This window comes from Neoarius graeffei, chromosome 14 (genome assembly GCF_027579695.1).
Source record: "Neoarius graeffei isolate fNeoGra1 chromosome 14, fNeoGra1.pri, whole genome shotgun sequence".
NCBI lineage: Eukaryota > Metazoa > Chordata > Actinopteri > Siluriformes > Ariidae > Neoarius > Neoarius graeffei.
Genome location: NC_083582.1, coordinates 64451612 through 64478964, shown reverse-complemented (window position 1 = coordinate 64478964; position 27353 = coordinate 64451612). Strand labels below are relative to the sequence as shown.

Sequence of the window (27353 nt, the reverse complement as noted above, 5' to 3'; positions counted from 1 at the left end):
GAGCAGAAATGCCATATCATCACGAATATAACGATTTTGCTGAATTTAATAGATGGTTTTGTATTTGTTGATGCAATTAATTCATATTTTTAATGGAAAGAAACTGATATAGCGTGCTTTTTATGTTTCATGTCCCATATCCTTTAAGTAATGTATATTTGCCTTTTGATACTAAGAAATGTGAGAGATTATCATCTTACCTGGACCAAAGGTCCGGTGGGTTTATGCCATGGGCTGCTGAGGTCAGTGTAAAGACGTAGGGTTGGGTTCCTGCAGCAGAACTTGAAAAATGTGACACACAATATCTTGAAACTTGGTGTATAGGGTGGGGGATATAGATGACTCGGTCTTCTTGTTCATGTTCGAGTGGAAACTTTGAATCGTTTTGAGTAATTGCTCCCCATTCTCTTAGAGTGCTAATAGTTCTGGAATGTACTGTAAATTCATCTATTCCAGTGCCATAGACTCGATGAGACTTTCTAACGTAAATGATGATGCCAGTTTTGGAATTCAGGCGATTTCTTCCCCCTCCTCTCAATTCTCGGCTGCAGCGATCTCTGTCTCAGGAGGGATGTTCAAACATTTGATAAGTCTCAGATATAAGCCAAAGACATGCTGTGGATGTGAGAGAGCCAGCGTGTCGCCAGCGGCTGAATATGACTGAGGTTTTGGCGGGGCTACAGCCAGCAGGGAATGATAGATGAAGGGGGTGGGGTGGGGAAGAGGAGGAGTATAGCAGGAGTGCTGGAAGGGGGAGTGCTCATTATACTTATGCTAATCCAGCCTGGAAAGAGGCACAGGAGCAGCCAAGCAAACAATGCGAGTGGAGCCGGGAAGTCTGCTCTTCCCGAAGTCTTGAGAGGCAGCCGAGGCACTGCACTGCCTGCAAGCAGGGGCCCCAAGAGGGAGCGTGCGTGCACACACCACACAGGCAGGCTGCATGTGCCATGTTTGTTCTCACATTGAGTCAGTTTACGAGGCAGGCGGCAGACCCAGATGCAGTAGGAAGTGTGTTTTGGTATAGATGTTAACGAAGACGACGTTTTACTCGTTGTGAGTATTTTGTAGACGTGATCAGGATAGTTTGGACATGCCTGCATGTCCATTTCCATTATCTTTAAGACTTGTTCAGCCTTTTATTGGTCATATTACAAATATACATAGCACTGTGTAAAGGATATTTTCATTCTGGCACAAAAAGGCTGTTCTCGTTATTTGTGTCTAAAAGCAAATGATATCAGATGGTCCAATTTGCATATCATATATATATAATATGGGTCTGTCTCAGAAACTGGGTACTGTAGGGGTACCCCTCTAAATATACTCACTCAGTCAATAAACTATATGGTTTTGAATGGTGATGTTGGTTTTAATATGAAAAGAAATAATACAGATAAAACTAAATCTTTGATGTGAATATTCAGAATTTGGCAAAAATTCTGCAAATTTGTGGAAAAATATTGGCTTGATCTGGGACATGATAAATGGTCGACTACATCGCACTCCCTTAAGGCTGTAGTCCACTGAAAAGTCTACAGTTATCACTAATTGTATTTTAAGCTGTAACTTTATACACCTAAGGATTGGTGTGCGCACAGAATAATCATAACCGTAATAAAACCTCATGCAAAATATTTGATCACCGTCGTAACTCCATTTTCCGCAGACCCAACACCAATATGATCGTGTGTTTTGATCCAAACGGAAAGCCTCAGGGTCAAGGTCACTACCTCACCAAAAGTAGTAACTTAAAATCACTACGCCATATAAACCTTAGTTATAAATCTGCGATTTTGTTTTTTAAAACGAAAGCTGAAAGTTAGGTATAGAATGTTTCTTACAGAATGTGTTACGATGGTAGCTGGTCTTGTATGAATTTCTGAGCTATAAAATGAGTTGTGGTCTATTTTTTTACCGTAGCGTGGTGTTTGTGTGCGGGGAAGGACACACATTAACAACTTGCATGTGTAGAATGGAATTTTCCACTCCAACAGTTAGAAGTTGATCGTGCTTCCATTTGCGGTCTTTCTGTTACGCGAGTGATCTGTTCAGACGTTATCACTGAAGAGGTGAGTTTTGACAGTTTTATTTTGTTTTAGTCTTGCAGTATAAGGCAATAGAATGTTTTTTTTTTTTTTTTTTTTTTTCCATCTTACTTTCATATTTCGTAGTGTTTGTGTATTTTTGGCCAATATTTTGCAACCATGGTCAATTTAGATCGAACTTTTGATAGAATCTATGGCCAGTCATTTTGCCCCGCCTCGCGCTCCGTCCGGTGCGGTAGTGATGTCCCGTTGCTCGCGCGCCGCAGCAGAGACCCGCGCGACCTTCAGCCGGTACAGTCGCTGTTCTTTTACCACCGCCGTTATTCTCATCTTTCCGGTGTGTTCTTGATTTTTTTCCATTGTGTCCTATTTCGCCATATCAAATACCCACAATGCATCATATTATTCATATTTAAGTGAATAATCAATTCAGTCATCATAACTTGGCATTTTTAACCCAAGCAATCAAAAAGAGGAAATTTATTCAATATTTTCACTCATCTGTGAAGGAGGGGCTTTAATTCTTCATGATGATGTTATTTTATCTCATCTCATCTCATTATCTCTAGCCGCTTTATCCTTCTACAGGGTCGCAGGCAAGCTGGAGCCTATCCCAGCTGACTACGGGCGAAAGGCGGGGTACACCCTGGACAAGTCGCCAGGTCATCACAGGGCTGACACATAGACACAGACAACCATTCACACTCACATTCACACCTACGGTCAATTTAGAGTCACCAGTTAACCTAACCTGCATGTCTTTGGACTGTGGGGGAAACCGGAGGAAACCCACGCGGACACGGGGAGAACATGCAAACTCCACACAGAAAGGCCCTCGCCGGCCACGGAGCTCGAACCCAGGACCTTCTTGCTGTGAGGCGACAGCGCTAACCACTACACCACCGTGCCGCCATGTTATTTTATATGAAAATCAATTTTACAAAAGCATTTGAATTGTAATCAAAAACATTTTCCACAGTGGAGGCCAGATAAAGCAAGATACTATATTCTTATTAAACATGACAAATATTGAGTGTTAGGGAAATGCAAAAAAAAAAAAAAAAAGGAAAATTAGAGAATTTATTTTTTGACCATAATGTCCCAAATGAGAGACCAGTTTCTGAGACGGACCCTTATTTATACATATAGAAGTGTGTATGTAATATAAAAATAAAATATGGGCCGTGTTACCAAGTTATTTTATTGGATACATGTATGTTATTTACCAGCTGGGAGGTCTGTATGGTGAAATACCGTGACCGAGGTCTTGAAAGTACTGAGCGAGGCCCTCTGGGCCGAGGTCATGGTATTTCACCATACGGACCGACCTTAAGCTGGTAAATAATATATTTATTTTTTTCTTTACCAAATTCTAACAGAAGAAAAGAGCGCTCGAAAGGGAAAACTGAGCCAAACCGCCATTTTGAATCCTCATTCATGGCTGTAATGCAAATGGCTTCCTCCTCAGTATACAAGTGCACTTCCATGCAGGGGAAAAACTACATTTTGCTGCCTATGTAGTCCCCTATTTGTACAAATAGGAGTCATTCAGGATTCAGCCATGTTTTTGCTCGGCGTTAGCAAGTTAGAGGTTTTTAGCTTTCTCCTGAAATGTTTTCTTTTATTTCTTCTTCCTCAGGGTAGTAAAACTCGCTTTCACTGTGAACACTGTCGTTATCGCTATCCATGCTGTAAAATTAATGCTATTCTCCTGAGGAATGCTGGCAAAAAATGTACAAGATTTGTGATAATCTTATAAATAAATCTTATTTAAAAATAAATGTTGACAAATTCTACTATGTTTGTTGTTGTGAACGAGCGAGTCGCCAGAGGTCCGTAACTGGGGTCCGTATCGTAGGATACGGACCCGCTCGCCAGCCAATCAGAGCGCAGGATTTGATTGAAACCGCACCGTGAAAAAAAATAAAGGTTTAAGATATGGGTCGCTTGTTAAATTTGGTGTAGCCAATCTAGAAAAATTGGTGAAAGTATTCAAGGTATCAGCTTAATAAATATAATAAGCTTGGACAAAATCAGCTGTAAACTTTGGTGTGTAAATTAAGATACATTTGTAGCACATTTGGCCTACGAGGTCATATTTATAGATCGTTTTACAGTACGTTTTGGTGACTGATGCGTAAGGTATTAGGCAGAGACCCGTCCACCCGTAAATTTGACGGGCGATTGCCGATTTCAACGGGCAAGTATACACACAGACGGATACTGAAACGGACGATAATGCTGAAAATTTTCGCACATGAATACTCCCACATGTCATCCGATAAATCCAGTTATGTTCCGCCCACACACGGACTGGCCATCGGGAGTAGCGGGAGTTTTCCCGGTGGGCTGGTGGTTCAGCGTGGGCCGGCGGAGAAAAAAAAAAAAAAAAACAGTTGCGCGCTGGCCTTTAATATGATAAGCAATGTTAACAGTTTCTTTAACAAACTGTTAACATTGCTTATTACAGTTGCGCGCTGGCCTTTAATATGATAAGCAATGTTAACAGTTTGTTAAAGAAACTGTTAACATTGCTTATCATATTAAAGGCCAGCGTGCAACTGTTTTTTTTTTTTTTTTTTTTCTCCGCTGGCCCACACTGAACCACCGGCCCACTGGGAAAACTCCCGCTACTCCCGATGGCCAGTCCGTGTGTGGTTCCGCCATCATTTACAAATCGTAAGAAACACAGTTTAATACGAAAAATACTGAAAACTTGAAATGAAAAATCAGAATATTTCATCGTTTCCGCCATTTTGGCCCGCACTGAATCTTGTAACATGCGGACTGAATAAATCGCGAATTCTGATTGGTCGAAAATTGCCAAACACCCTGCGTTGTAGTTTCCTCTTTCTTGGCGGGAGAACCGCATTTTTTTTTGCTGACTCACTCTTCTGGATCAAGATGAATCCCAACAAACGCCCCAAATTGAATGTGACAAAAACTGATTCGTTTTTCCACAAAAAGACAGAAAAGGTATGTGTGATACATTGATTAACAAGGGGGTTTCATTGGGGTATGGTAAAATAGAATACTGTTGGGTTATTTTTTTTTATTAAATACTGTAACTAGATCAAAAGATTATATACAATTCATTGTTGTTTATTTTCTTTTCACTTTTGTTACCAAATCAGACACCATACATACATCTGATACATTCAGGAGTGAAACTGAAAAAAATACAAAGTAAAAATATGCAATATTTCTGATCAAAAATTACACGCCATTTCACCCTGAAAATGTCCTAGAATGCAGGAAATGAAGTCTAAATTTCAAAAATTTTCTGGGGGGGCATGCCCCCAGACCCCCCTAGAGGGACTTCGCGCCTGCGGCGCTCGTCTTCACACCTGCGGCGCTTATCAGGATTATATAAAATATTATTTTTGACTGGTAAATTTCTTTTTCTGCCTAATACCCTACTGATGCGTCATAGATTTAAGGAATGTATGGCAAAATTTGATATGTGGGTCTTTTTTTTTGGTGCACTCGTTTCAAATCACTATATCTCGCAATGAACTTTTTGCTATACTGCTCTAATTGTTCAGTGATGCTGCATATATATAATGAAATTTTAAATAAATAGTCTAAAGATTAGGGAATTTGCATATACTGTTCAAGCCTGTGCATGATTTTTTGCAGGTCTCACGCACCCATTTTCTACAGATTCTGATAGTGTGCGCAGTGAGCTACTTGTCAAAGTAGACTTCTGTATTTTTCACACATTGTAGTCAAGTCTATTTGTATAGCGCTTTTAACAATAGACATTGTCGCAAAGCAGCTTTACAGAATTTTAGTGACTTTAAACATGAGCTAATTTTATCCCTAATCTCTCCCCAATGAGCAAGCCTGTGGCGACGGTGATGAGGAAAAACTCCCTCAGACATCATGAGGAAGAAACCTCAAGAGGAACCAGACTCAAAAGGGAACCCATCCTCATTTGGGTGATAACGGATAGCGTGGTTTTAACATGAAGTCTGTTTTGTTGAAGTTATAAACTGTTCGTTGTAGGGCTGTAACGATACACCCAACTCACGATTCGATTCGTATCGCGATTTTTGACCTAAGATTCGATACGCCCACGATTTTTTTTTTTTAAATGTTTTTTTAAAGTAGTAAATTTGACTTATTAACATTTACTTACTTACATTAACTATTTAATAACAAATAATTCAGACCACTGCAGAGAATGAGTAATATGTATGCAAAAATGAACAAATGTATATCCAAAGATTGTTTTATTTCTCAAAATAATACTGTTGAGCCGGAAGCTCTGTTTTTTTCGGTTCTGAAAGTCATTTTTCCAAATCGTGTAAATCCGTTAAGATTTTTTTTGGGGGGGTGGTTCTCTCACTGTCTCACTCTCATAGGGCCAATGATTTTTTGTGATCGCAGAAAACAGATGGAAATTACGGAATTTTTATGGTGAAACATTGCTCGCATGTCAAAATGTAACTGCTGCAGAAGGCTTCCGCCCAAGCAGACATGCCTTCAGTGTTGCCAGATATTACTAACGTTTTCCACCCCAAAATATGTTCAAAACCAGCCAAAAAGCACCTAAACCTGCCCAATCTGGCAACACTGCATGCCTTTCCGGTCAAGTGATTGTGATTGGCTTGTGGCACACCTAGCCAGCCAATGAGCTGCTTGTTTACAGATTCGCTCCCCACGTCGCAACCAGAATGGCGACCGCTTAAAAGAAATGAATGCTCTGCCAGTGGCGAGTGTGGACGTTGCGTGACTCGCAGAAGATTGTCGCAGGTCGGCAAAAAAACAACTTACTAATAGATATAAAAAAATAAAAGTAATTTAAGTAAGTTTAAAATGTAATTTAAATAAAAAGTAAAGTATTCATAAATTGAAGTTTGGAAGCACCTCTGTTTTTGGGCTGAGGAGAAGTTTGAAAGGGTGTACCGCGATTCTGCCTTCTTGTATCGCGATACGGATCGTGGCTCTGCGTATCGCAATTTCAATTTCGATACGCATATCGTTACAGCCCTAGTTCGTTGATGGAAACTTGAGTGCAAAACTGTTCATGACCACTGCAGTCCTAAAGTTAGCAAGTCAACTGTAGTCCTCAGCCATAAAAGCATTACTGTAAGAGTCCAGAGCGTCTTCCAAGTGTGACTTTCAACTGTCCACATGGGGCCGTCCTCTACAGGAGCAATGTGATGAGTCTCCAACCAGACGTAGGGTATCAGGATGGATCGGGCAGGTCCGAGGAGCAGAAGAGGTCAGCGTCTCGATCTCAGGATTGACATGTAACTCAGAGCGAACGAGAACACAGGTTGTTAGGAAAGGACCATGATGTGGTTTGTACTAGGGCTGGGTGATTAGGATAATATATAACTATTATACATGCAGGACACTTTTTCAGTGGAATAAAAACGCGTTCTATTCCCTTCTAGCGGGTTTCATTCATTTGGTTTGATGGCATGCAATATTGTTTAGCTTCTACGTATATTACATCGCTACCCAATGGGTGTTTGAATATGGGTTACAGTATTTGCATGGTTGTCAAGACAACGTGAGGGCATCACACGTTGGCACTGATGCGAATATTCAACGAGGAAGTTTTCTGCTGCACGTTTGCAGAAGCATTTCTTTGTTTGCTGGGAGAGAGGGAGATGTGTTGAACACCCAAAAGGCTATCAAAACTTAATTAGATATTCTTCAGGCATATTTACAAGAGAAAAACACATCAGCAGGCATTGAAAAACTGGAAGTGTGTGTATGAAAATAATAATGGATTTTTTTCATGGTATTTAACTGTCTTCCATTCGGCTAGCATGATATTGACCTCGTCTTCAACTCATTCAATATCATGCTAGCTGAATGGAATATCTAATATACCACTCAATGCCAGACATTTATTATTTAAATATTGGTGATTTATCTAATATTTGACTGAAGCTATTGGTTACTTTGCAAAGGAACCAGTGAAGGAACTAAAAGGCAAACTGTTAAACCGCTTATGAAATGGTTTATCACCCCAAATATTTACATACATCACGGATAACTAAATTAGCAGAAGCTTACCAGATTTTGTCGTCTTATTCGAGATATTGATGTAAGCTCCAGATAAATTGGCGAACACTGTAGACGGCTCATAAAAATTCATGAACTGATTGTATATATGAGAGAAAATGACAGGATGTAGGTTATATTATAAAAGTCTTTATTATGAAGCTTGTAGGTTTTATAAAAATGGTTATGTGGATTTCAGTTTATGATGAAACAAATATTTTAACTGATTTACTTTTTATCTTTTATTACTTTGTCTGGGATTTGCAACAATCATGGCACCCCCTGTGGGAGAGTAAAGTGTTTTTTTTTTTTTTTTTTTTTTTTTTTTTTTAAGTGCATATCATGGGTAACTTAAGGAGCAAGATCAATGTAATTCTCCTATTTTATATTAAACTTTGGTCAAATATCTGTCGCATTCTCTGCAATTTTTTTTACCTTGAGCAATACCAGAAAAATTCAGTTGAAATCAAGCCATTTGAGGCGAATTGGTCCGCCTCTGAAAAAACTTGGCATTTGGATTTCCTGGCAAACATTGATTGTCGTGAGGTCGCGTGCGGGACGCCTCCTTCTGAATCCTACGTCAGCGCTGGTTTGTTTATGAGAAAACGACCTGGTGGTTTTCCGCAAATTTCTTCAACGTTATCGCATAATTATTAAAATGGTTAACAGATGTATCGTAGGAGGGTGTAGCAACACCAATCTTGACGGGATTAGTACTCATCGTTTTCCAACAGACCTGACAATGAGGGAGAAATGGGAGCGCTTGGTCTACACAGGCTGTGCACTGAAACCGTGCAAAGCTCTCGCAGCCTGCTGGCGCTTCCGCAGAGAACGTCACGAATCTGGCTCCAGACTCCCTTGGGATTTTTCCAGATGCGTTTTTTTTTTTTTTTTACTGCTGTAGACAGATGGTCTTGTGCAAAATTACCCTTCTGGATGAGTGTGTAAAGGGACATACTTTCAGATAAAAAGAAAAAAAAAGATCGGTCCAGAATATGCGCTTTAAACACGCATTTAGACAGAATAAGCTCGCAGATACTGTTATAGCTTCTTCCAAGAAAATAGGATATTGTAGTAATTGTTTTATAACTAAAGTCATAAAGTTGTCTGTTTGGATCTTTTCAAGTCTGTGCTATATTTCTTTAAAAAAAAAAAAGGCAACATGCAAAATTATTGTTGGTATCTTGGGCGAAAATTTGCTCCATCCATGCTGCTTCTCAGATTTCTGTCTCCAGAGTGATTCCCCCCCCCCCCCCCCCCTTCTATTTTTTTTAAATGAGCTACGTGATCAATGATTTTTGGATTTCCGTCCCACAATCCCTGTCCCACGCCTCAGTGCTTTGCTATATGAGGCGGTGATTTTTATACAATGGCCACACACATTTATAACGGTCTCGTTTTTACCCGTGTAAGGCCAAAGTAAAGATCAAAAGTTTTCAAATGAAAGTAGATAAATAACATCTGCATAACTGCAATATTGATGAGGTTAGAGAAACTACAGGTGGTAAATCATAGCCTCCCCAGTAATGGGTTTTATCTTTTTGTATTCAGATCCATCCTCTGGTGGATTACTGATTTAGTGTTTACTTTGATTAAATATACTTTTGAAAGGGGAGGAAAAAATGTTTTTCTAATATTACCCTGTCAGGTCACGTCCAGGAAGTTGAAATGAAGAGAATGCCGAAGCTTAGTTTGAATTGGTAAAATAACATGGCGGCAGCGTCTGTTATTCAGCGTCTCAGCCTGAATGTTTGAGATGGAAGAGGCAGCGGTGGTGGTGGTTGTTGTGGAGTCCAGCGCGTGGCTTGTGTGTTAAGCGCAGTCTGTGTGTAGAGGAAGCTCTTGTTTACAGATGGAATTATGAGTGTCAGGGGGCTTTGTGCAAGTGTGATAGAACTGTCCTCCCCTGACAGACCAGCAAACTCGGCTCAAGCCTTCGTGTGCTCACCAGACACTCATCCTTTCTGTCCCTGTACTACCACGGGCCTCAAACCTTAGTTCTGTAGCTTTGGCTTGTTTGCAGTTTTCAAAAGATTGATGTGAAATTTTAATAAGTAAAACATTCAGGCAGGGGCTTCAAAGTTTGGGAGAATAGCAGGGTACAAATAATTTACAGCAGGGTGCAAAATGGTAAAATGTCTGCCAGTGGCAGACATAATGCATGCGAAGCGTGCAGGGATATATATATATATATATATATATATATATATATATATATATATATATATATATGAGAGTGATGAGTGATTCCATGCTTATGGGTACTGAAATGGGGACCTGAACTTATTTTTAAAAATTCACCTAAAACAATTTTTTTTTTTTTTTTTTTTTACCATCAGGTCACAAAACGTGTAATCTTTAATGAATGATATGTTAAAAGATAACTTTAATTTTCTGAGATGTAATAAAAACATATTTATATGCCAAAGTCAGAACGTAACAGAAGTGTTGTGGACATATATATTCTCAATTTTAACAATGTAGAATTACTTTTTGAAACATAGGAAGGTGATGTTTTAGCAAATATAATTAATAAACATGTGTAGTAGAATAAACATACACATTCTTTCAATAAGATTAACATGGTATATAGCGAAATTGTAATTAATTTGTAACAGACGTGAGATGGACAATCGTAACAGAAGTAATGTAACAGACATCATTTTGGAACTCATAGGCTTGACTTTGGCATATAAATATGTTTTTATTACGTCTCAGAAAATTAAAGTTATCTTTTAATATATCATTCATTAAAGATTACATGTTTTGTGACCTGATGGTAAAAAAAGAAATGGTTTTAGGTGAATTTTTAAAAATAAGTTAATGTCCCCATTTCAGTACCCATAAGCGTGGAATCACTCATGGATGGATGGATGGATGGATGCAAGTACGAATTTTTCATGGGGCGGGATGGTTTGGAACAGGCCATCTAAAATTGGGATAACGTTTACCCGGGACAGGTATTTGAGGCGGGTCGTCTAGCTTAAGCTTGATTAGCGTTGTTACGCACGCCAGTGTTTCCCACAGAAATTTTGGAGACTATGGGGGCAAGCCATGGGGGGGGTGTGGGAGTTGTTTAAAATTGAGTGATATATGTTAAATATTAAGTTATTACTGAAAAACTATTGATTAAAAAAACAGACACTGAGAAATGGTCCTATAAACAACTTTACCAATATAAAAGATTACCAGGACTACAAAAATGCAGAAAAATAGGCTTTACTTATCCAAATGCACCTGTTGGTTCAAAAGTTAAAGGGCAGAGAACCGCACAACATGAAGTTACCTTAAAATATAATATAAATGCCTCAGCTTTCATGTAAGGAAAAAAAAACTATTAAAACTAGTACTGTGTGCAGGCAGTCTCTCCTGAAGACTAAATTAAACAATTATAAACTAATAAAATAAATGGCTCAGGCTTCATAGAAGAAAAAAAACAATTTGAACAGAATCTCACAGTATGATGCTGAAGCTGCCTAAACAATGGAAAATAAAATACCATTTTGGCAAAAACGTTGGCATCCATTAATTTCTTGTATTAAGTAAAAAAAAATATGTTTCCAGATACTGCTGACATTTTACAGCCCAAAATATGTTCAAAACCCGCCGAAATGCACTTAAAACCGCCCAAATTGGGCGGGAAACCGCTCAATCTGGCAACACAGGCGGCAGTAATGGCTGCACTCGTGTCGAGGATGTAAACACGGTTGACGCGGCAACGGACATACATGACATGGTGGATGTAATTTACGTTCACAACTTTTTTTTTTTTTTTTTTTTTTTTTTTTGCTGTCAGAAATATTTAATATTAAATTTTGTGACTCGACTGACAATAGCCGACGGCATGACAAGCCATAGCCGGCGATTTGCCGCCGGTGACCGGCTGCTTTTGAGACCGCTGTTCAGGTCATTTCTAGAAATGAGTAAAGCACTAAAAACAACTGGACTCGGATGATATAAATTCTATGGTTTTTGCTTCCCGTCCCAGGGGCTTTGCACATGCACAATTCCATATGCATTGGAAACTAATATGCTGTAATTATGTATGTTGTTACTGAAGCTGCTTCAGTGTGTGATAAGCCAGTAGACTTGTGAAATGGTTTATTGCTGGTGTCTGACCAGACGCCGGGTTATAGCTATGCCGGTTTCCTCTGGGAGAAGGCAGCATTTTAAGGGTTCCTGCCAAAACCCCTCCTTTAGTTTCTCCTTACCTTGGAAGTGTGAATAGTAGGGCACAGGTCGGAGCTTTTTGTCCCCCTTGGCCAGATGAAAAGTGACAGAAACCACCCTCTGAGCCATGGCTCCCCTGAGCCTTATGCAGCCTTGGGAACCCAGTAATTGCACAGACCTGCAGGAGCTATGAGAGTGGTGGTGATGATAAACTAGGGCTCAGTGCCAGCCATTGTATAATTCACCCCTGATCAAAGCTCTGGGGTCAAGCTCCATCAGAAAGAAAATGTACGATAGGAAGGAGTAAATGACTTAATTTGCAATATCTTGTCCATGCCACATAATCACAAGAGGCTTGTCACTGGGACTGACTAATCAGTTGTGCTCTCTGCATTTTGTAGGGTTTTATCCAGGAGGAATCCATGATTTGGCTTTGAAGTCCTCACCACTCGGTCTTGCTGTCCTTCTGTCTGCATCTTGAGACGTGTCCCTCCACACCATCACTCTACAGCACCAAACCGTCTGCAGCCGCTCATCCTTTAACTGCCATGATGAAGACAATCCGGGTCTTCTTTGCAGTGTTTGGAGTCTTCCTTCTCATCCATCAAACAGAAAGTAAGACTGCGAGTTCTGTAAGACGACTAACTCCCTTATCTAAAGCTGCCAGAACTACTTTGTGGAACCCCCTCCCTCCCCTTTAAAATGTATTTATTTTTAAATGTGTTATTTACCAGCTGGGAGGTCCGTATCGTGAAATACAGTGACCGAGGTCTTGAAAGTACTGAGCGAGGCCCTCTGGGCCGAGGTCAGTATTCAAGGCCGAGGTCACGGTATTTCACCATACGGACCGACCTTAAGCTGGTAAATAATATATATAAAATTTTCTTTACCAATAACAGAAAACGAGAGCACCTGAAAGGGAAAACCGAGCCAAGCCACCATTTTGAATCTTCATTCACAGCTGTAATGCAAATTTCTTCCTCCTTGGTATACAAGTGCACTTCCATGGCAGGAAAAACTACGTTTTGCTGCCTATGTAGTCCCCTATTTATACAAATAGGAGTCATTCAGGATTCAGCCATGTTTTTGCTTGGCGTTAGCAAGTTACAGGTTTTTAGCTTTCTCCTGAAATGTTTTCTTTTATTTCTTCTTTCTCAGGGTAGTAAAACTCACTTTCGCTGTGAACACTGTCGTTATCGCTATCCATGCTGTAAAATTAACGCTATTCTCCGGAGAAATGCTGGCAAAAATTTGATTTTTGATAATCTTGTAAATAAATCTTATTAAAAAAAAAGAGATATTCACAAATTCTACGATGTTTGTTGCTGTGAACGAGCAAGTCGCCAGAGGTCCGTACCATAGAATACGGACCCGCTCGCCAGCCAATCAGAGTGCAGGATTTGGACCGCGAAAAAAAATTCTTATTCCTCTTTTTTTTTTTTTTTTTTTTTTTTTTTGTATTTAGGGGGTTTTCTTCTTTAGGGTTTTTTGGTGGTTGACAAACCAACTTAAAGGTGCATTACTGCCACCAACTGGGCTGGAGTGTTGAACAGGAGTTATTGGAGGGAACAAAACAAACAATTTTAGCGATTTTTCTGTTTCTTTTAAATACTTGAACAATTTTGGGGTTTTGTTTTTGAGTAGTTTTTATTTCGTCCTCTGTTGGTTCAGCAACACGCTCCACCATTTTGATTTTCTCTACTCACGGTATATGAGCTGATAGCCTAGTCGTAGAGTAGCCAATCAGATGCTATGTTCACATATATACCGGTATGATAGTGGTATAACTGTATCGATACAAAGTATACCGGTACAGTTTAGTGCATCTGTCCACACTAGTGAGAAATGTTTGCGGTTTTCTTTCACCGTAGTTGAAATGCGCGTGCGCGAAATGTTTCCGTGGTTACCGAGTAACTTCCTTCCGAGAATATGGCGGATGAAACAACGTGTGTGCTTTTTGTTGTCAATGTACAGTCTGTATTTCTGGTGGTCATTTATTCAGTCGAATCGTATAAAACGCGCGAGGCAGTTGAGAGAGAAACAAACGAATCTCCGTTCTTCACTATTTTATTCAGCGAAGACATCGATTGAGGTGTGTGACTTTGCGCATGCGCATTATATTTGTATCGATACAGAACCGCTTCATCTGTCCACACTACGCGAAGCGCTACAGTACCGATACTGTACCGGTACGAAACCCATACATTTGTGGGTTTCATACCGATACAGTTATACCGCTACGGTACCGGTATAGTTGCTAGTGTGGACAGGTGTTGCGGTATGAAAGTAGTTTCGTATCGATACAAAATCCCTAGTGTGGACAGGGTAAGAGCGCACAATTGTTCAAATCCAGTGAATGTGGATAGAATAATGCATATATTGCGCATGTCTGTGTGTATAATTTTCATGACAATCACCGTATTGATAATGTATCATTTTTCCCTGCATTTGTGTTTTGGTCATAAAACCTCATCACCACCAGCGTTTGGTTTGCTTACATTTCAATTGTATAAATTGGCAGAGAAAATGAGAAGTTCCTGAACATTTCTGCAATGATTATTTCTAACAGAAGAAGCAGTAGATAATGTACAGCAGATGGAGGCGGGATCAGCAGTTTCTGTGTTCTCCACTCAGTGCGTTTATATGCACATCCTAATCGAGCTAAGGGTCCCAGCAGGGGTGCCAGAGAAATCCAATCCTACATGCACACAAGGAAATCGAGCTATTGTGTGAGGTACATTGTGCACCTGCCACAGGTGGCGCTACACGCCCCATCGTGTTGATACACTTCCGGTTGTAGTCATGAAGAGCTATTCAAGAGCGTAAACAAAGTTATCAGTTCCGTGTTCTCCACTGCGCGTTTTTCTCCCGTCCATAGATTTTAATATATTCAACTCCTTAAGCTGAATGAGCATGAACTCTGTCTCCTCATTGCTCCAGAAGTGCACGTTTCCGCTCGCCATTTTTTTCTTCGTTTGTTCCTCCTGACCTCTTCTGCTGCTCGCTACTACTGTTGTCATGCCGACCGAGGCTGTTGTGTATCCCGCTTGTGCACTCGTCACTTCCGGAAGGGGCAGTGCTGAAGTAAGTAGCTCGACTACGTAGCTCGATAGGGTTTACATGCACTAAGTAGCTCGGCTACAATCGCATAATCTAGGTCGTGTAGCTCGATTACGAGAAATCCAGTTCGGTTCAATTTCAGCCTAGCTAAGGTGTTTCCATGGCATTTAGAACTTCGATTTCAGTCAAGCTACGGCAGAAATTCGATTTTCTCTGTGCATGTAAACGCACTCACTAAGGCTACATCCACACGACAACGGCAACGAGATGTTATTTAAAAATATATCGCGTCCAAATGCGCAACAATCAGTAAAATATCAGGTCCATATGGCAACGCAATGCTTGCTGAAAACGATGCAATACACATGCCACACCTCTAGGGGCGCTGTAAGACGGTCCCTTCGGAGACACCAGAACAATAGAAGAAGTAAGGACGCATGCGCATAAACTATTATGCGCGAGACTTCATATTAGCCACAAAGTCAGGAAAATCTGTTCGTAAAATTACGTTATAATGACCAAATACAATGAAAAGTATTTTTCCAGTCTCACCTGTGAAAGGTAATCCCATGTGATCTCGTTTGGACGGTAAACCTGTTGGTACAGTTAAACGCAGCACATGAATGAGGCATCTTTATTCTCTGCTTTGACCTATCCAATATGGCGGCGAGGATGACGTATGATTCTACGCGGAAGGCGGCGTCTTTAATGGTCCGGGATAAATTGAATGCTACACGTTGATGGATTAATTTGTTGTTCTACGCCCTTTTTGAGGAATGTATTGTAGGACTTAAACCAACATCTGAAGAGGTGAGATCGCTCCTTTTTTTTTTTTTTTCCCTATTTTTGCTGGCGGGATTGACTCTGCCTAAGGGCTATTCTCTCTTTCTCTCTCTCTCTCTCTCTCTCTCTCTCTCTCTCTCACTTTGCACCATTACACAATAAATATTCACAGTGAAAATATTTTGTAAGCGCGTTTCATGAACCAAGTTATAGGATTTGTTGACAACTCGCATCGAGTTCGTTACACTTCTACCCGGCGTGAAGCACTGTGACGTCATCGTAAACAAATCCGTTCTACTCATCCAGACGACTTCGCAACGGCAACGTTGCCAGATCTTTCCACTCTGGAACCCGTTCTCAAAAGATTGCGTTTTGGGGCGCCCAAAACGCCGGTGCCATGTGGATGCCAGGCCTAAACGATAAACAATTGTATCGGATTCACCTGAATCCGTTGCCATGTGGACAGGGCCTAAGAAAATGATCTTGTTTGAGCAAGTTGTACCTGTTCACTATATTGCATGACAAAGGGCCAACCAAATCACTGGCCTTCTCGCTGTAATGTGAGAATCCACATCTCTGACCCCCAATGCTGGTGAGGTGCAAATGAACCATTGCTCTCCCAAATAGGACCATTTGGCTGTGCATAAAGGGTTTGGTGTTTGTCAGTCATTAGAGGGGGGGTTGGAACTGTGTGTGAAGCAAATAGATGTATGGAGAGCCGTTTAGCATGCATACACTCATTGATTGTGGTTGGGGGTTGGAACTGACACACATCTCTAGATGTAGCAGATTGAATAGTGAGAAGGTGAATTGGGCTGATTGTGTTTCTACAGATAACATGGTGCGTTATCGTTAAAAGCACTTTAATGGGGCAGTTGTTTGACTAAGCTCTTAATCTGCTTCTGGCAGAAGACAGGGGTAACTTGTACCGTAGTAACCTCGACTTTTTTTATATAAAGTAATTAGGTTTGTAATAAGATTCTAATAGAATAATGACTGGTGTTGAATTTTAACTCCTGTTAAACGTTGTACATGTCTAGGCTATGATTTATTTTTTTCCCTGTGATGGAAGTCTTGTGTGACGTAGCTTTGCTAATTTTCCCAGTTTATGCCATTAGCTAGTCTGGGGTGGGGTTGTTTTTTGTGTGGGTTTTTTTTTTTTTTAATTCTGATGGGTTCACGTTAATTTAACCAAATCATATGGGTTTCTGTGCTTGTTTTTCTAAAAGCCTCTATTTTGGGGTACAATTTCCTTCAGTCATAAAGTGACTATTCTTAGCCAAAGGAAAACATCAACAGGACTAGTGTTTGGCTGATTGAGAGAGAGAGAGAGGGAGAGAGAGATCACTGAAATGACTCACTCATGGTTCACAGTCTCCTTTAGTATTGTTTAAAATCGTTATAATTCACGCACAGGGTCACGTGCAGGTCATACGTCTTTTTGTGATCGGTTTTTGGTGTCGGATTCCCTTCTGTAGCTCTGAGACAGAGAGTGGCTGAGTGTTTTCCCGTCGTGAAATTGTCGTAGATATTTTAGTTCGGTGTTCCTGTGACCAATCCGCTGTGCTTTTCTCAAGACATGTGACTGTGCGGAGCGGTCACAGTCAGCCTAAAATATGTCCTCCATGTTGCTATTTCTATCTCTACCCTGGGATGGGTGCAGAAACAGACGCTGGAAGCCATTCCTTTGCGCTCATAAACTGAAAATATGTCCAGAGCCATTAAAACAAAGGGCAACCACCTCAGTCACTGAAGAGGCCCGTTTTAAACAGCATGAGGGATGGGAGGAGGAGGAGGAGGTGGTGGGGTCAGGGTTGTGAAATTCTGCTGAATGGTGACGACGTTTTTCCCCTCTCTTGTACCTTTTGCGAGAAAGGAAAGAAATGCTATGTTTTAGCGGACTTTTTAAAGATGCTGCGTTTTAAACGAAGCCGAGACTAACTAAGGTTACGCGTTGACCAAATTCAGTCTTTTTTTTTTTTTTTTTTGTTAGTATTGTGGCTCGGTGCAGTAAAATCACACGGGCTGTATGCTAAGAATTGCATGTCTGCTGTGGCTCACCACTTTCACTACTTGACTCGTTCTGCTTTCAGTCTTCTGTTTAGCACAGCCCTCATTTAATACTTGGATGGCTTGGGATTGCTCTGTGGTGTTAACCCTGCTGTTTTTCCGAACCCCCTTATGATCGCTCTTGTCCTGCGAGCGCTCGCTTGCTCATCGCTTCCTCCCTCCGTCCCCAGTCCTTCACTCTGGTGTCGGGCCAGCTGCCCAGGCCATACTACAGGAAGCTTGTTGAGTCTATTGTTGGTGATCTGCATTTCCCTAACACTTTAACCATTTCCTGTATTACACTGTGTGATGGTCATTATTCTTGACTAAGCGCATGCGAAAGCCTGCTCTCACAGGAAATGATATTCATACGCTGACAGAAAGGGATTAACAAGGCCCAGTGTGAGTGAGTGATAAAGCATGGCTGTACAGAAGGCTGTTTGGTTGTGGGCAGGTTGGTTCAGGAGGTGTCTCGCAACCCATTAGAGAAACACTTTTTTAATGAATCCAGTTCACTTTTATGAGTCTGTCTCAGGCGGGCGCTTGTTTTCCACGTGTTCGCCTTCCCCCTCCGTCATTCCCTTTTTAACAAGCTAGTCCTTTAATAGTAAAGGATTATTAAGTGTTGGAGACTTTTTCTTCTGAAACCTGAGGCCATTACAGGCTCTATGATTTATTGTTAAGCCATGCTCGTGTTACCTATCCAATTTGAAGTTTAATCGTCAGTCTTCCAATGGACAGAGCTGTTTAGGAAGCGTGAGGGTTTTGTGTGGTAGATCATACTGTCCTGCATCATAGCAGAGCAAAGCTCCATACTTGAGAGAATCTGGGAATGCAGCAACCTGATTTTTAATGGCGTTTGTGACGGTATGACGTACGTGCGTATGAAAAACTGTACTTGTTCTACCGCAGGGAACCTGACTGTAAGCGCAAGGTAACCTCTCGTAACCAGTTGACCACCAGACAACGAAATTTCTCATTATTTAGTATACGGTGCTCAGCGTGAATGAGTGCACCCCCTTTGAAAAGTAACATTTTTAACAATATCTCAATGAACACGAGCAATTTCCAAAATGTTGACGAGACAAAGTTTAATATAACATCTGTTTAACTGTTAACGTGAAAGTAAGGTTAATAATATAACTTGGATTACACATTTTTCAGTTTTACTCAAATCAGGGTGGTGCAAAAATGAGTACACCCCACAACAAAAACTACTACATCTAGTACTTTGTATGGCCTCCATGATTTTTAATGACCGCACCAAGTCTTCTAGGCATGGAATGAACAAGTTGGCGACATTTTGCAACATCAGTCTTTTTCCATTCTTCAACAACGACCTCTTTTAGTGACGGGATGCTGGATGGAGAGTGATGCTCAACTTGTCTCTTCAGAATTCCCCATAGGTGTTCAATTGGGTTCAGATCAGGAGACATACTTGGCCACTGAATCACTTTCACCCTGTTCTTCTTCAGAAATCCAACAGCGGCCTTAGGTGTGTGTTTAGTCATGTTGGAAAAGTGCACGACGACCAAGGGCACGGAGTGATGGTAGCATCTTCTCTTTCAGTATAGAGCAATACATCTGTGAATTCATGATGCCATCAATGAAATGCAGCTCCCCGACACCAGCAGCACTCATGCAGCCCCACATAAGGGCACTGCCACCACCATGTTTCACTGTAGGCACCAGGCATTTTTCTTTGTATTCCTCGCTTTTGCGACGCCATACAGTTTTGAAGCCATCAGTTCCAAAAACCATTTATCTTGGTCTCATCACTCCAGAGTATAGAGTCCCAGTAGTCTTCATCTTTGTCAGCATGGGCCCTGGCAAACTCTAAGCGGGCTTTTTTGTGCCTGGGCTTTAAGAGAGGCTTCTTTCGTGGACGGCATCCATGCATGCCGTTCCTCTGCAGTGTACTCCGTATTGTGTCACGGGAAATAGTCACCCCAGTTTGGCGTTCTGCTTCTTTAGATAACTGCAGTGAACTCGCATGCCAATTTTCTTCAACCCTTCTCATCAGAAGACGCTCCTGTCGAGGTGTTAACTTCCGTGGACGACCTGGACGTCTCTGTGAGATGGTTGCAGTTCCATCTTTCTTAAATTTTTGTACCACTTTTGCGACAGTATTCTGACTGATAAGTAAAGCTTTGCTGATGATCTTGTAGCCTTCACATTTGTGGTGTAAAGAAATTATTCTCTTTGGGGAATTCTGAAGAGACTAGTTGAGCATCACTCTCCATCCAGCATCCAGTCACTAAAAGAGGTCGTTGTTGAAGAATGGAAAAAGATTGATGTTGCAAAATGTCGCCAACTTGTTCATTCCATGCCTAGAAGACTTGGTGCTGTCATTAAAAATCATGGAAGCCATACAAAGTACTAGATGTAGTTTTTGTTGTGGGGTGTACTCATTTTTGCACCACCCTAATTTGAGTAAAACTGAAAAATGTGTAATCTAAGTTACATTATTAACCTTACTTTCACGTTATAAGTTAAACAGATGTTATATTCAGGCTTTCGTCTAAACCGGGGAACAGGGGCGCTGCGCCCTCTTACTCTTGGCGTGCGCCCCCTTACCGAAATGCTGATTGAACCCCAAGTCACACTTAGGCCATGCACTTGTATGCTACTGCACAACATGCAATCTTTCTCAAAACGATCTTTTCTCCGTGAAAACATCCCAGCAACACCACGTGACAATGTGTCTGATCATCAAATACGTTATAATTACTCCAAAAATATTCCAATCATAGTAGATACACCGCCAGACGGTGCAAAAATAATCCGAATTGGCGTTTTCCAGACTGAGGCGCCATGTTGTTTAGTTGTTTACTTGTCGCAGCTGCTCTCGCGAGATTTGACATGGGTTACATACAAGGTCAGCTGACTTGTAGAGCGAGATTTCTCGAGACTGAATGACCTTTCACCCACCGGTGCGGGAGCTTTTGACAGAAGTAGTTCGCGAGTTTTTGTTGACACTTGGGCATTTAAAGATGTCATCCCGTGGCACGAAACGGAAGAAAGCCAAAGATTGTCCGGGGCAGAAGAAGATTACTTCTTTCTTTTTCAATGTTGACAGACAATTTGTTACAATTTCCCTCTCTGATAGCCTCAGAATGTCCCATTGGAGCCTCAATTTTTCAAAGGCTTCGCACGGCAGGGGGGGGACAGACAACCGGCAAACACCCCCCCCCCCCCCCCCCCCCCCCCCCCCCCCCGCTTCGCTCCCTCGCCATGGTGAGCGCCCTCATACTAAATTTTTCTAGAAAAAACCCTGATATTAAACTTGTCAACAATTTGGAAATTGTGTTCATTGAGATATTGTTTAAAAATGTTACTTTTCAAAGGGGGTGGACTCATTTACGCTGAGCACTATAAGATCATAAGATGGGCTTTTATCCAGGACTTTTTTTTTTTTAAATAATGTGGTGGTGTTTAACACATTTTTATGGAAAATATTCACGACAGTTTTATTAGTCCACTCGCTTGTTGACTGTCGTGACCCAACAGCTGTTTGACACATTGAGTTTGAAATATCAAGCTTGCAGCTCTAACCCCCCCGAGATCATAAGTCACATTCGGACGAGGAGTATGTTTTCCAGGAGATTTTTTTTTTTTTCTTCCCCTCCCCTTTCCAATAACAGGCAATGTAGCTTTTGCCTTGTCTGTGCTTTTTGTTTGTTTGTTTGTTTTAAACTTGTACCATTTCTTACTCTGCACGCTCACGTAAACATAATTATTGTATAGTTCTGTGGCATTTATGAGCATCTTTCCTTAGTTTTAGATAATCTAAAACTACTATAGCTTTATCAGTTGGCTTTTATGTCCGATAATATTAAATCATAACTATATAGTACAGACATATATCAAGATATTATCACTTGTGTGTGGGATATTTTTATTTTTAAAAATCCCTTTTACATACATGTCAACCTATACGGAATGTCCATATTTTATACGGATTTGATTCAATAAACGTAGTATACGGGCGTATAAATAGTTATACGGATTCTTTAAAAAAAACTTCAATATTAGAGCTATAATCAATTCCCACGATAAGTGCGCATAACATTTACAAACGTACTGTACACTACAGACAGCCAGTAAAGAGTCTTATGAAATCGTGCGTTATCTTGTGGTAGCGAGACTTCGTTCCACTTTTGATCATGCGCACATCACGTTGCGAGAATCCCGCCGACTGTGAAGTCATAGACATATAAACATAGACGCCGCCTTCTGCGTAGAATCATACGTCATCCTCGCCGCCATATTGGATGTGGCAAAGTGGAGATTCTTCAGCCGTCTCTGGTATAGCGTCTAGACCGTAGCCGAGAATAAAGATGCCTCATTCATGTGTTGCGTTTAACTGTACCAACAGGTTTACCATCCAAACGAGATCACATGGGATTACCTTTCACAGGTGAGACTGGAAAAATACTTTTCATTGTATTTGGACATTATAACGTAATTTTACGAACAGATTTTCCTGACTTTGTGGCTAATATGAAGTCTCGCGCATAATAGCCGCTCGGTGAAACCTGTCTCCAAACAACGAAGTATTTCCTTCGTAACTACGCTGATAACACTGTGTTTTTGTCAAACATTGGAGCTTTGTATTCATTCTGAAGGTTTATTGTTATTAATATTGAATAAAAAGTAACTGGGATATATCATTGTTAATTATCATTCAAATTTTAGGTAAATTATTTTAATTTGCATCTTATACGGATTTTATAAGGGAAATACGGATTTTGGAGGTTGGTTATACAGGTTTGATTGACCAAAGGTTGACGTATGCTTTTAATTGCTGCTAGGAGCGCGCCAAACTGAATTTCCTTGTGAATCACAGTAACGACAAAAATCCTTGCTCTTGCAATGAATGTAAAGTGAAAACGCTGGTTCACTGCTGTCCACCATGCACCCAGCAGAGTCACGCCATAATAAATGTCGTGGTGGTGTTTCTGGCACATGGCATGCAGCGTCAAAGAAAGGAATAAATCTGTGCTCCTAACTGCGATGCGTGTCGTTATTGGTCTCGCTGTCGCAAGACGACGCAGCAGTTTATCGATATGAAATACACGACCGTACACAATCCGATGGGTCATGTGCTATGTTGTATTCAGGTTGATTTTGTGCCCTTGCGACTATCTTGCTCTGCTTTTAGGCACTGCCTAAATATCTATTGTTAGCTTTTGCACTATGCAACATGCACCCAGCCTCTCTGATTTAACTCCTACAAGACTGCACTGCCCTTATTTAGCAGATTGTGGCTCGCTCGTTGCTTGTTTTGATGTATTTTAGAGAATGAATATTCTGGCCTTGGCCTTGTTGTAGTGGAGGATTTGTTTCTCCGCAGCTCCAGCTTGCTTGTCGTTGAGCTCTGCCTTGATTATAGACTTCGAGAGACTTGGCTGAGGTGTTGCATCATTTCCTGCTTAGACTTTTTTTTTTTTTTTTCTTGTGGTTCTGAGGAACTTGGTTTACTGGCGGGAGTGGGAGGAAGGAAAGAGTGTTGATGATTTATTTTTTTTCTTTGTAAGCATGTTTTGTTAATTAATTAATAATAAAAAAAAAATTGCATTCTCCGTATAGTTAATTCTGCTCAGTCTGGTCATGGTATGAATTGGTCACGCTGCTACATTTTTCTCAGACAGCAACTATAAGCTAGCCGGCATATCCCGTTTATCAAGGTGTGAAGTTTCCACCCCTTTGCGTCTGCATTCTCAGCATATCTCGGCTCGCATCTTGCCCCAGGCTCTTATGATTTACACCGGGCTCTCCAAGCCGCCTGCACTGCCCTCATATTTATGAGGGTTAAACCCCAGATGTGCTAGAGCTTCAGACTGCAAAGACTCCTCCTACGTCACGTAGCTCCTATCTGACACAACTGCATAAAATCAGCCTCGACTGTATTCATCCGTATGATTTCACACTCGCTCATAATTTTCTTTTTAAAGTGTAGATTCTGTCTTTTTAGCCATCTTTAGAGCGCTATGGCGACGAACCCGGGCGCGTTTATGGCCGCTGTCTCTTTAAGAGCAGTCTGCAGGCTGGGAGAATGTGGTCAGAGGGGCTCATTACTGCCTGAACACTGCCAGACCTCAGACTCCGCTGTGACGGCCAGCCAGAATTAAGCACACATGTAGAAGCAGGGAGACACTGCAGCTCTTTTTCGAGGGAGGAGCAGGGAAAGCGAGTAGATTGGATAGGGTTTGGAGGCCGGCTCTGTTGGCGCAGTAATTCGAGCGGTCCCTCAGAGGCGCGCTCTCGCCAAGCCGCATGTGCTGCGATTTACAGACTTGATGTGCATTCTAACCTGCACCTTATTTATTTCCTTCCCCCCAGTTTTGTAGCCATCACTGTAGGTAAACTGAACACATCATGACAGATTGGACCGACTTTTACAGGTTCATTTAAAAGTAGCCTGTATCAAGGCCCCAGCACTCGCATTCCTTCCTTAAACTTGGTGCTGTCTTGCAAAGAGATGGGAGGGGAGGACGACAAAAACCAGGCCTCTGTGAGCATGTTCTCTGAGGGACTCCAGAGTATGGACTCTCACCTCGCAGGAGGACGTTTTATTTTTTTTTCCATCAAGCAGTGTTTACATTACCGGCTTCCTCCTCCATTATCGTTCAGAGCTCTGTTTAACAGCGGCGGCGGCGCCTGGCCTAAACTGCAAACTGATCAAAGATGTAAAATTAAACGCTTTCAGTACGTGTATTTTATGCTCAGCTTAATGGAGGGGCTGAGGGACACTTTCCACCGCAGCATCAAGTGAAACATTTCTCAACTGTAAAAATCAAACCCGACACATAAGCAAAGGATTTATGTTTTATAACTCTGGCACTCGGCAAATGTCTGGAAAGGCTTTCAAACACCAGTGTGTGTGTAGGCACAGGCCTTTTAAATGCTGCTTTTAGTTTTGCACAGTTTTCTAAAGGATGCTGTTGATCACAGTATCCTTGTGATGAAAGTAAATAAACCACAAAGCAACTTCAGGAGATGCAGAGTTTAATACGATCCATGACAGCAGGGTGGTGGGTGGTTGCTGTTAATAATGGAATTTAGGAAATTTTGGTACACTTACCCCCTAAAGAATAAAGCTGATTTTTAGGTCTCGGGACCTACACTGCTCCAGAGTGGGTACTTTCTGAGGATCGTAATCAATTAGGATGCAGTCAAAGTGAACATTTAAAGTGCATATTCTGGACCAATTTCTTTTTTATATATATATATATATATATATATATATATGAAAGTATGTCCATTTGCAGACTCATCCAGAAGGGTAATTTTGCACAAGGCCATCTGTCTACAGCAGAAAAAAATAAAATAACTAAACGCGTCTGGAAAAATCCCAAAGGAGTCTGGAGCCAGATTTGTGACGTCACCTGCGGAAGCGCCAGCAGGCTGCGCGAGCTTTGCACGGTTTCAGTGCACAGCCTGTGTAGACCAAGCGCTCCCATTTCTCTCTCATTGTCCGGTCTTTTGGGAAACGATGAGTACTAATCCCATCAAGATTGGTGTTGCTACAGCCTCCTACGATACATCTGTTAACCATTTTAATAATTACGTGGTAACGTTGAAGAAATTTGCAGAAAACCACCAGGTCGTTTTCTCATAAACAAACCAGCGCTGACGTAGGATTCAGAAGGAGGCGTCCCGCACGCGACGTCACGAAAATCAATGTTTGCCGGGAAATCCAAATGGCAAGTTTTTTCAGAGGCGGACCAATTCGCCTCAAATGGCTTGATTTCAACTGAATTTTTCTGGTATTGCTCAAGGTAAAAAAATTGCACGATATTTGACCAAAGTTTAATATAAAATAGGAGAATTACATTGATCTTGCTCCTGGATTTACCCGTGATGTGCACTTTAAATTGGTTGAACACAAGTGTAAGAAAATGACTTAACCTTTATTTTTGTAAACCTTAATACATAAATGTTAAAGGAGAACTGAAGTCTTTTTTTTTTTCTTTTTTTTCCTTTTTCTTAACGTGTTATTCGATTACGTTTTCGGTTTTAGTAACCTTATATCGTGACTCGTATCGGCAGCTAATTGCAATTAAATATTATGCTTATCGGCCTATTCGTTTTTTAGCCATGTTGAATTTCGTTCATTTGGTCCACGGCAGGCGTCGCTTATCCGCGCAATCTTCACGAGACTTGTGCAAGACTTCGAAACGTGAAGTGTCAGCCAGGTGTCAGTGCCGCCATTTTGAAAACTGTTTTCCAAACGAAATATTGCACAAAAACGAGTTTAAATGGCGATTACTGCCGACTTTTTTCAAACTTTCCTGATTGCTATCAAAACAAACAAAACTTCCAGCTTGATTACATCAGCATTTGAAAGAGGGCGCGCGCGTCTTTTGACAACATTGGCAGATGTTGGTCACTTTGATTTCCGCTGTACGTTTTACTTCCGTCCTATGAGGTCTCGCGCAGGTCTCAACGAATCTCGTTTACGGACGTTGCTTTGACATATGGACTGATGTATTACAGTGCATATTTCAAACACTCATAACTTGATATAGCAGCGACAAAATAGCAATTAAAAATGCATTCCGATATTTAATAAAATGAGAGAAATAGAATTTTGATAATAAATTTGCCTTCAGTTCCTCTTTAAACAATAATTCCTGAACATTGTCTCATAGAACATGGTGCTGCTGCAAAGACTGAAAAAGTAGAAAGTTTCCACAACAAAAGGGTGTGGGATTTTTTTTTTTAAATAAATGGTCATGATTTCTGCTATCTGGTGGAAATGTGAATTAAAACCTCATCCAGGAAATGCCTAGTTCTCATTGAAGAGTATTTTAGAAATGCTTGGTTCCTGAAAAATGTTCGGGAGCTTTGGTAGAAAGCAGTTTATGCTCGATTCAAAAATGGTCCTGCTCACTGTCAGTGCGTTTACATGCACATCCAAATCGAGCTGCTGTCGGTAATCGAGCAAAGGGTCCCAGATAGCCTGGGAAATCCCATGCTGCTTTGCACAATCGTTCCGATCTGAAAAGACAGCATGGAAACTATGGTCTAAAGGCTCGCCTGAGTTAGGGAGCCAATCAGAGAGTGGGGAGGGGTGGAAAGACGGTGACGCGTACTACTCGACAAACGGAAGCTTGTAGTTTATTTGGGACTGTTTACGGATCACATTTAACATGGCGGCGAGCGATACGAACCAAACTTTCGATCAAGCTTTGTCTTGCACAAACGGCAGTAATC

At 41.1% G+C, this 27353-nt stretch overlaps 1 protein-coding gene across 2 annotated transcripts in view; it reads left to right on the top strand.

The window, feature by feature from the left end:
- Positions 1-27353, top strand: part of bmpr1ab (bone morphogenetic protein receptor, type IAb) — a 112298-nt gene that overhangs the window by 43112 nt on the left and 41833 nt on the right. For both annotated transcript variants that reach the window (XM_060940234.1, XM_060940233.1), the window contains exon 3: positions 12641-12854. In XM_060940234.1, coding sequence (XP_060796217.1) covers positions 12788-12854 — 67 coding nt within the window. In that variant the 5' untranslated portion in view covers positions 12641-12787. The remainder of the gene's footprint in view (positions 1-12640; positions 12855-27353) is intronic.